This window comes from Entelurus aequoreus, linkage group LG06 (assembly GCF_033978785.1).
Source record: "Entelurus aequoreus isolate RoL-2023_Sb linkage group LG06, RoL_Eaeq_v1.1, whole genome shotgun sequence".
NCBI classification, from domain to species: domain Eukaryota; kingdom Metazoa; phylum Chordata; class Actinopteri; order Syngnathiformes; family Syngnathidae; genus Entelurus; species Entelurus aequoreus.
In genome coordinates, this window is record NC_084736.1 from 34,300,690 (window position 1) to 34,313,051 (window position 12,362).

A 12,362-nucleotide genomic window follows, 5' to 3' on the forward strand; every position below is an offset into this window, starting at 1 on the left:
TAATAACAATAATAAAAAAAACTGTAATACAAATAATACAAATAAAAACAAAAACATAATAATAATAAAAATTATAATAATCATGATATAATAAATAATAATAATAATAATAATAATAACATTCATAATAAAAATAATGATAATAATACATAAAATAATAATAAATAACAACAATGATAATAATAATAATGTTAATACAAAAAATAATATTAATAATAATAATGATAATAATCATGTAAAAAATAGTAAGAACAATAAAAATAATAATAATAATAATAAAAATAATAAAAATACAAATTATAATAATGAAATAATAATAATAATGTTAATTTAAAAACATAAAAATAATAATAATAAAATAAAAATAATAATAATAATAATATTAATAATACAAATAATGATAATAATAATACAAATAATAAAATAAAATGTTTTTTAATAATTGTAAAATAATAAAAATAATAATAATAATAATGATAATAATTCATCTCATGAGTCGTAGGTGCAAAAAGCACAACAAAGTAGTTGATGGTGTGAATAAAATGTTTTCTTTTTGCTGATTTGCTGATTTGCTGAGTCTTTAGTGCACGTCAGTACAGTACAGAGGTAGATGCACGTGCACACACACGTGCACACACACGCGCACACACACACACAGGTTGTGCGTGTGGGAGATGTCTGAGTTCGTCTTACTGGTCCAACATGGCCGCCTCATTAGTGTGACTTGCATAATTGTTGTTGTTCTTCTTGTTGTTGTTGTTCTTCTTCTTCTTGTGGTGTTACCAAGGACTGTCGCTCCAGTAGCCATTCACGTTGACAGTGCCTCCTACTGTGTGTGTGAGGGGGTCCAAGGAAGGAAGGGAGGAAGGAAGGAAGGAAGGAAGGAGGGAAGAGAAGCCAAAAAGGAGGTAAACTAAAAATAGTGCAACTTCTTTCATTGTGATAAGTATGACATGAACTATATACTACGCTATATACTACACTAAATATTTGTTTAATTGTGATGAGTATGACATGAACTATGTACTACACTATATACTACACTATATATTTGTTCAATTGTGATGAGTATGACATGACCTATATCCTATATACTACACTACGTACTTGTTTAATTGTGATGAGTATGACATGAACTATGTACTATATACTACACTATATACTTTTTAAATTCTGAGGAGTATGACATGAACAATATACTATGAACTACACTTTATACTACATTATATACTTGTTTAATTGTGATGAGTATGACATTAACTATATACTACATTATATACTACAATATAAACTTGTTTCATTGTGATGAGTATGACATTAACTATATACTACATTATATACTACATTATAAACTTGTTTAATTGTGATGAGTATGACATGACCTATATCCTATATACTACACTACGTACTTGTTTAATTGTGATGAGTATGACATGAACTATGTACTATATACTACACTATATACTTGTTAAATTCTGAGGAGTATGACATGAACAATATACTATGTACTACACTATATACTACATTATATACTTGTTTAATTGTCATGAGTATGACATTAACTATATACTACATTATATACTACATTATAAACTTGTTTCATTGTGATGAGTATGACATGAACTATATACTATATACTACACGATATACTACATTGTATACTTGTATCGTTGTGATGAGTATAACAGACTATATACTGCACTATATACTACATTATGTACTACAGTATATAGTAGAATATATACTACACTATATACTACACTATGTACTACACTATATACTAAACTATGTACTACACTATATACTTGTTTGTGATGAGTATGACCTGAACTATATACTACACTATATACTTGTTTAATTGTGATGAGTATGATATATACTATATACTACACTATTTACTACATTATATACTTGTTTCATTGTAATGAGTATGACATGAACTATATACTATATACTACACTATATACTACATTATGTATTACACTACATACTACACTATATATGTGTTTAATTGTGATGAGTTTGACAAGAACTATATACTGTATACTACACTATATACTACATTATGTACTACACTATGTGCTACACTATGTACTACACTATAAACTACATTATGTACTACACTATATGCTTGTTTAATTGTGATGGGTATGACATGAACTATATACTATGTACTACACTGTATACTACACTATGTACTTGTTTCATTGTGATGAGTATGACATGAACTATATAATATATACTACATTATACACTAGACTATAGACTACATTAGGTACTACACTATATACTATATACTTATTTAATTGTGATGAGTATGACATGAACTATATATTATATACTACACTATATACTTGCTTAATTGTGTTGAGTATGACATGAACTATATGCTACATACTACACTGTATACTTGTGTAATTGTGATGAGTATGACATAAACTATATACTATATACTACACTATATGTTTAATTGTGATGAGTATGACATGAACTATATACTACACTATATACTTGTTTAATTGTGATGAGTATGACATGAACGTTTATATTGATCTGCACAGTTACATATTATACTCTTCTAAACTACATTATATACTACACTATGTACTACACTATATACTTGTTTAATTGTGATAAGTGTGACATGAACTATATACTATATACTACAATACAGTATATAATTGTTTCATTGTGATGAGTATGGCATACATGTCTCTGCTGAGCTGCACAATTACATATTGTACTCTTCTATACTACCGCATGTACTACACTATGCACTATACTATATACTACACTATGTACTACACTATATACTTGTTTCATTGTGATGAGTATGACATGAACTATATACTATGAACTATATACTACACTATTTACTTGTTTCATTGTGATGAGTATGACATGAACTATATACTATATACTACACTATATACTTGTTTAATTGTGATGAGTATGACATGAACTATATCAGGGGTGGGCAATTAATTTTTACCGGGGGCCGCATGAGCAACCCGAGCACTGCTGGAGGGCCACATCGACAATATTTCAATTAAATTTTGCTCAATATTATTTTTGATGTATACCGTAAGATAAATAATAATAATAATAATAATAATAAATAATAATAGTAATACTTCAACATAGTGTGTGTAACAGCATTCCATGACTAATATAAATAAATTAACATTAATAATAAATGACAGTAAAATAAGCACACGTATGACTGAGGAGTCATAGTGTAACTTTGTGTGGTGTTTGAGTTGTCCGAATTTTTGTGTGGCCATAAACGCACTAGTGGTTTAGTGCTATGCATGTTGGTGACAGATGACAAGTTGGTTTTGGCCTGGTTTGTACGGCAGAAAATTACTCGTTTTTCGAGATAGAATTGACATGAACTATATGCTATATACTACACTATATACTTTTTTCATTGTGATGACTATGACATGAACTATATGCTATATACTACACTATATACTTTTTTCATTGTGATGAGTATGACATGAACTATATGCTATATACTACACTATATACTTTTTTCATTGTGATGAGTATGACATTAACTATATACTGCACTATATACTTGTTTCATTGTGATGAGTATGACATGAACTTTATACTATATACTATACTATATACTTATTTCATTGTGATGAGTATGAAATGAACCATATACTACATACTACACTATATACTACACTATATACTTGTTTCATTGTGATGAGTATGACATGAACATCTCCACTGAGCTGCACAGTTACATATTGTCCTCTTCTATACTACATAATGTGCTACACTATGTACTACATTTTATACTACACTATGTACTACACTATATACAACATTATGTCCTACACTATGTAATACACTATATACTACTCTATATATTACATGTACATAGTGTACATCCTCGTTGTGTAATGTACACAACGAGTATGTCGTTGTGGCTTGTGCAGCCCTTTGAGACACTCGTGATTTAGGGTTCTATAAGTAAACATTGATTGATTGATTGATACAGCATGTACTACAATATGTACTGCACTATATACTACACTATATACTACACTATGTACTACACTATGTACTACAATATGTACTGCACTATATACCACACTATATACTACGATAACTACTACAATATGTACTGCACTATATACTACACTATATACTACACTATGTACTACACTATGTACTACAATATGTACTGCACTATATACCACACTATATACTACGATAACTACTACACTATGTACTGCATTATATACTACATTATGTACTACACTATAAACTACATCATGTACTACAATATTTACTGCACTATATACTAAACCATGTACTACTCTATGTACTACATTATATACTATATTATGCACTACAATATGTACTACAATATGTACTGCATTATATACTACACTATGTACTGCACTGTGTACTACACTATATACTACACTATGTACTACACTATGTACTACACTATGTATTACACTATACAGCAGTGACTCTCAAACTGTGGCACGTGCACCACTAGTGGTACTTGATTCAAGTACAGTGTTTTATTTTCCTAAATTGAAACACAGTTACTATTCAAACAGTGTGTCATGTTTCAGCGTTTAAATACAAACCTTCGCCTTGTTTTTAAAGAATACTTAGGCCTACTGCGCTACTGTTTTTTAATAATGTTTTCTAAAGTGAAAAAAGTTTGAAAATATACTACAAGACAGTATACTATACTCTACTACACACTACAGTATGTACTGCACTGTATAGTATACTACACTATATACCACAGGTCTGTAAAACTTTGACCTAGGGTTCACATTGTGTGTATATATATATATATATATATATATATATATATATATATATATATATATATATATATATATATATATATATATATATATATATATATATATATATATATATATATATATATATATATATATATATATATATGTATAGTTATTAATACATTAATAATTATAGGTATATTTGCAATTAATAACATTAATAATTATGTGTATATTTGTATATATATATATATATATATATATATATATATATATATATATATATATATATATATATATATATATATATATATATATATATATATATATATATATATATAAACCCCGTTTCCATACGAGTTGGGAAATTGTGTTGGATGTAAATATAAACGGAATACAATGATTTGCAAATACTTTTCAACCCATAATCAAGTATGTACTGCACTGTATAGTATACTACACTATATACCACAGGTCTGTAAAACTTTGACCTAGGGTTCACATTGTGTGTGTATATATATATATATATATATATATATATATATATATATATATATATATATATATATATATATATATATATATATATATATATATATATATATATATATATATATATATATATGTGTAGTTATTAATACATTAATAATTATAGGTATATTTGCAATTAATAACATTAATAATTATGTGTATATTTGTATATATATGTATCTATATAATATTATATATATATATATATATATATATATATATATATATATATATATATATATATATATATATATATATATATATATATATATATATATATATATATATATATATATATATATACAAACCCCGTTTCCATACGAGTTGGGAAATTGTGTTGGATGTAAATATAAACGGAATACAATGATTTGCAAATCCTTTTCAACCCATAATCAATTGAATGCACTACAAAGACAAGATATTTGATGTTCAAACTCATAAACTTTATTTATTTTTTGCAAATAATAATTAACTTAGAATTTCATGGCTGCAACACGTGCCAAAGTAGTTTGGAAAGGGCATGTTCACCACTGTGTTACATGGCCTTTCCTTTTAACAACACTCAGTAAACGTTTGGGAACTGAGGAGACACATTTTTTAAGCTTCTCAGGTGGAATTCTTTCCCATTCTTGCTTGATGTACAGCTTAAGTTGTTCAACATTTCGGGGGTCCCCGTTGTGGTATTTTAGGCTTAATAATGTGCCACACATTTTCAATGGGAGACAGGTCTGGACTACAGGCAGGCCAGTCTAGTACCCGCACTCTTTTACTATGAAGCCACGTTGATGTAACACGTGGCTTGGCATTGTCTTGCTGAAATAAGCAGGGGCAACATATGTTGCTCCAAAACCTGTATGTATCAATCAATTCCTTTATTGTCATTGTCATAATAATAACACTTAAGTCATACATGTCAACGAGATTTTGTTTGAGCTTTGTCCAGCGGCATAGAAACTGCATTAAAGTGCAGGTTGACCATAGTTCACAGTTTAGCATTGTCAGGAAGATGGCGTACCTTTCAACATTAATGGCGCCTTCACAGATGTGTAAGTTATCCATGTCTTGGGCACTAATACACCCCCATACCATCACAGATGCTGGCTTTTCAACTTTGCACCTATAACAATCCAGATGGTTCTTTTCCTCTTTGGTCCGGAGGACACGACGTCCACAGTTTCCAAAAACAATTTGAAATGTGGACTCGTCAGACCACAGAACACTTTCCCACTTTGTATCAGTCCATCTTAGATGAGCTCAGGCCCAGCGAAGCCGACGGCGTTTCTGGGTGTTGTTCATAAACGGTTTTCGCTTTGCATAGGAGAGTTTTAACTTTGCACTTACAGATGTAGCGACCAACTGTAGTTACTGACAGTGGGTTTCTGAAGTGTTCCTGAGCCCATGTGGTGATATCCTTTACACACTGATGTCGCTTGTTGATGCAGTACAGCCTGAGGGATCGAAGGTCACAGGCTTAGCTGCTTACGTGCAGTGATTTCTCCAGATTCTCTGAACCCTTTGATGGTATTACGGACCGTAGATGGTGAAATCCCTAAATTCCTTGCAATAGCTGCTTGAGAAAGGTTTTTCTTAAACTGTTCAACAATTTGCTCACACATTTGTTGACAAAGTGGTGACCCTCGCCCCATCCTTGTTTGTGAATGACTGAGCATTTCATGGAATCTACTTTTATACCCAATCATGGCACCCACCTGTTCCCAATTTGCCTGTTCACCTGTGGGATGTTCCAAATAAGTGTTTGATGAGCATTCCTCAACTTTATCAGTATTTATTGCCACCTTTCCCAACTTCTTTGTCACATGTTGCTGGCAACAAATCGTAAAGTTAATGATTATTTGCAAAAAAAAAAAAGTTTAATAGTTTGAACATCAAATATGTTGTCTTTGTAGCATATTCAACTGAATATGGGTTGAAAATGATCTTTCACTGGAAGTAAAGGGCCGAGCCCAACTCCTGAAAAACCAACCCCACACCATAATTCCTACTCCACCAAATTTCAAACTCGGCACAATGCAGTCCGAAATATAGCGTTCTCCTGGCAACCTCCAAACCCAGACTGGTCCATCAGATTGCCAGATGGAAAAGCGTGATTCATCACTCCAGAGAACATGTCTCCACTGCTCTAGAGTCCAGTGGCAACGTGCTTTACACCACTGCATCCGACACTTTTCATTGGACTTGGTGATGTATGACTTAGATGCTGGTGTTCAGCCATGGAAACCCATTCCATGACGCTCTCTGCATACTGTACGTGGGCTAAATGGAAGGTGACATGAAGTTTGGAGCTATGTAGCAACTGACTGTGCAGAAAGTCTTTGCACTATGCGCTTCAGCTTCCGCTGACCCCTCTCTGTCAGTTTACGTGGCCTACCACTTGGTGGCAGACTTGCTGTTGTTCCCAAACTCTTCACTTTTCTTATAATAAAGTTGACTTTGGAATATTTAGGAGCTAGGAAATTTCATAACTGGATTTGTTGCACATGTGGCATCCTATGACAGTTCCACATTGGAAATCACTGAGAGTGGCCCATTCTTTCACAAATGTTTGTAGAAACAGTCTCCATGCCTAAGTGCTTGATTTTATACACCGGGACAAGGGATTAGGACACCTGATTCTGATCATTTGGATGGGTGGCCATATATATATATATATATATATATATATATATATATATATATATATATATATATATATATATATATATATATATATATATATATATATATATATGTCATCTTTTACTGATATTAGTAGTAGATATTATGTGTCACTTGTTTTGTAGGCAAATACCTAGGACATTTTAAGTGTGCATTTAGGAAAGATTGAGAACCCTGGATGGGCGAGATTTATGTTGGTTAATTGAGACTTTAAAGGCCTACTGAAATGAAATTTTTTTATTTAAACGGGGATAGCAGATCCATTCTATGTGTCATACTTGATCATTTCGCGATATTGCCATATTTTTGCTGAAAGGATTTAGTAGAGAACAACGACGATAAAGATAGCAACTTTTGGTATCTGATAAAAAAAAGCCTTCCCCCTACCGGAAGTAGCGTGATGTAGTCAATTGAACAGCTCCTCACATTTTCCTATTGTTTACAATGCAGCTAGAGCGATTCGGACCGAGAAAGCGACGAATACCCCATTAATTTGAGCGAGGATGAAAGATTCGTGGATGAGGAAACGTTAGAGTGAATGACTAGAATGCAGTGCAATACATATCTTTTTTCGCTCTGACCGTAACTTAGGTACAAGCTGGCTCATTGGATTCCACTCTCTCTCCTTTTTTTATTGTGTATCACGGATTTGTATTTTAAACCACCTCGGATACTATATCCTCTTGAAAATGAGAGTCGAGAACGCGAAATGGACATTCACAGTGACTTTTATCTCCACGACAATACATCGACGAAACACTTTAGCTACAGAGCTAACGTGATAGCATCCTGCTTAACTGCATATAGAAAAAAAAAAAATAAATCCCTGACTGGAAGGATAGACAAAAGATCAACAATACTATTAAACCAGGGACATGTAAATACACGGTTAATGCTTTCCAGCCTGGCGAAGGTTAACAATGCTGTTGCTAACGACGCCATTGAAGCTAACTTAGCTATTGAGCTAACGTGATAGCATCGGTCTCAAATGCAGATAGAAACAAAATAAATAAACCCCTGACTGGAAGGATAGACAGAAAATCAACAATACTATTAAACCATGAACATGTAAATACACGGTTAATGCTTTCCAGCTTGGCGAAGCTTAAAAATGCTGTTGCTAACGACGCCATTGAAGCTAACTTAGTATAACGGGACCTCACAGAGCTATGATAAAAACATTAGCGCTCCACCTACGCCAGCCAGCCCTCATCTGCTCATCAACACCCGTGCTCACCTGCATTCCAGTGATCGACGGAAGGATTAAGGACTTCACCACGATCATCCGTGCGGTCTGTGGCTAGCGTCGGCAAGCGCGTCTGCTATCCGAGTCAAAGTCTTCCTGGTTGTGTTGCTGTAGTCCGCCGCTAATACACCGATCCCACCTACAACTTTCTTCTTTGCAGTCTTCATTGTTTATTAAACAAATTGGAAAAGATTCACCAACACAGATGTCCAGAATACTGTGGAATTATGAGATGGAAACAGAGCTATCTTGTATTGGATTCAATGGGGTACCGATACTTCTGTTTCACTGGCTACGTCACGCGCATACGTCATCATCCAAAGGCGTTTTCAACTGGAAGTTTAGCTGGAAATTTAAAATTGCACTTTATAAGTTAACCCGGCAATATTGGCATGTGTTGCAATGTTAAGATTTTATCATTGATATATAAACTATCAGACTGCGTGGTCGGTAGTAGTGGCTTTCAGTAGGCCTTTAAGTTTGCTGTTTCCACACCCTGCCCTTCCTAAAAGGACCTGTTCAATAAATGCCCCTTTTCGGCTTTCTGCAAACTGTATCCTGTGTCTTGGTGAGAATCAGGTGCCACATATGGTGGAGAATGCGGGTAGCCTGATTCACGGCAACCTCCTACTATGTCGCACGCAGAAGCACTCAGTGCTTTGTTAAAAAGCCAAGCTGAACTTGTAAATGTTAGAGTTAGTAACAAAGATTGCTAAAGATGTGGCTATTACACGGGTCCTAACCAAATTGTCAATTGAGGATGATGTGGAAGCATACGTAAATTAATTTGAGCGCACTGCGGCCCGGGAGAAGTATCCGGTAGCTGTATCGGGTTCAATACTGGCACCTTTTCTCATGGGAGAAGCCCAACGTGTGTGTAGCGACCTGGCATTTGCGGATACGCGAGACTTTAACAAACTAAAGACAGCCATTCTCGACAGCCAAGGTTACAGTCTGTCTGCCAGGCCCCAACGATATCACAACTGGATCTTCCAGCCTACACAGTCACCGCGACCGCAGGTAGCCGCGCTGCTCCGCCTAACACACAGCTGGCTAACGAGCGAAGGGAACCCCTCTCTGTAGACCGACTGGTGATAGACCGCTGTATCTGAGCGTTGCTGCCTGATGCCAAAAAATATGCCTCACAAGTAAGCCCTTCAACTGCCGCCGCACCCCGCGTTGAGGGCCTCGTCGGAGGCCCCACTGAGTGACAGCATGGCCAAAGAGGAGCAACGGAAGAGCAGGAATGTGGAGGAGGCAGAAGAGGAAGGGGACCCGTTTGGGGAATTCCCCGTACCAGAAGAGAGCGGCACCCCTTGAAACTGGCGAGTTTGCCACTGCCCATTGGAATAATGCGAACCTCAGCTGGGCCCGGCAGCGAGTCGTGGAAAGCGACGGACAGAAATGTGAAGGGCTGAGTGCACTCACCTTATTTTCTGATTAAAAATGGCCTTCTGTATAGAGGGGTGGTAACTAAGGACGGGGACGTAGTTGAGCAATTGTTGGTGCCTAAGGCGATGTCTACACTATGTCGTTTAACCCCTTAAACAAATAATTATTTAGCCTAAGCCCCGTTTCAGCCACACTAAACCAGCATTTAAGGTTCCCCTCCTCGGACAATTTTTTACACGGGTAAGTCAGCCGTGTATTTCTTGAATCTCCGGCACTTAGCTTTGTATGGACTCAATGATCGTTTACAAAGTGAATTCGGAGAGGAAGTGACGCCAGAAATACCACGTCCACATAGAAAATGATATCAGAAAGAACGCGCCACAGCCAGCTTCATAATAAAGCGGTTTGGTAACTCGGAGCTAACTACTGGAAATATGAAGGCGAGTCATCCAGACATGCCCGTGTTTCTCCTTCCGTCTGTACAGACGCTTGTGGAAATCACACATGAATACCTTAAGAGAAAGCGATTGCAGCTATTTCGGACACAACACTTCTCAGACGGCAAGAGAACTTTCGAATGTCCGGCTGGGTCAGCTGTGTTTCTACTTAGCGAAAAACTTTGTCCATTTGTCGAAGGAGAGACAACAAGAATGCGAGCTCCCGTGGATGCGATAAAAAAGGTAGTGTGTGCTTTGTATTACCTGGCCGTCGAGGGAAGACTATGGAAAACGGCGAATGCTTTTGGACTGGCAAAGCAGACTGTATCAGTTATTGTCCGCCATGTATGTTGCAGATTCTATGTCTAGGTCCAGAGTATGTAAAGTCACCAAAAAGGAATGGACAATGAAGGTGAAGGCAAAATAGTGAGGAGTGTCCTGACCAGATATCTAGATCCCTAGTTTGATTGATGTAAAATGTTCTTTATCACATTGTTTACGTGTCTAATAAAGATGTGATTAATTTATGATGGCTCAGGTGTGATTCACTACAATAGGGCCCCAAGCACACTGGATTCCAGTTCATTGAAATACCACAACACTGGATATTGTTAAGATAAGATACATTTAAGAACTGGCACACAAAGCAACACTGGAGATGACTATGACGTGTGCATTTCCGCGCATGCTTACTAGGTCGCGTTGCACCGGTGGACGGAGGGGGGCGGGGGTCTTAAACGGTGGCATTGTTGTGTGTGAAAACGGATAAGGTTAGGTGTGATTTACCCTGAATAAACTTATCTGGCTTAGTGTAAACGGGGCCTAAGACTCATGTCTCCCGAGTGCTTTATCTTGCCCATACTCATCACCTGGGAGCTCACCTAGGTGTAAAAAAGACATATGACCGCATAATAGCCCACTTCTATTGGCCCAGTGTGAAACGAGCCATAGAAGACTTTTGCAAGGGCTGTCCCGAATGTCAGAAGAATGCACCTAGATCAATGTATCAAAACACCTTGGTCCCACTCCCCATCATCAGCACCCCATTCTCACGTCTGGCAATGGACATCGTTGGACCGCTCCCGAAGTCAGCCAGAGGACATCGCTACATACTGGTAAAAGTAGACTATGCCACCCAATATCCTGAGGCTGTTCCATTACGCACAGCCTCAACCAAAGCTGTAGCACACAAACTGTTTATGATGTTTAGCAGAGTGGGAGTTACAGATGAGATTTTAATGGACCCGGGCACCTGTTTCATGTCACGAGTGTTAACCATGCTCTACAAGA

The 12,362-nt window shown here is 35.6% G+C and overlaps 1 protein-coding gene across 2 annotated transcripts in view; it reads right to left on the reverse strand.

Moving 5' to 3' along the window:
- Positions 1-576: 576 nt before the first annotated feature.
- The window catches only part of LOC133652160 (potassium voltage-gated channel subfamily C member 1-like), a 152,419-nt gene continuing 140,633 nt past the window's right edge, over positions 577-12,362 (reverse strand). The window contains exon 5 of one of the 2 annotated variants that reach the window (XM_062050593.1): positions 577-826. In XM_062050593.1, the coding sequence (XP_061906577.1) occupies positions 780-826 (47 nt within the window). In that variant the 3' untranslated portion in view covers positions 577-779. Of the gene's footprint in view, positions 830-12,362 lie in introns of both variants that reach the window. The other variant, XM_062050592.1, reaches the window with a different exon arrangement.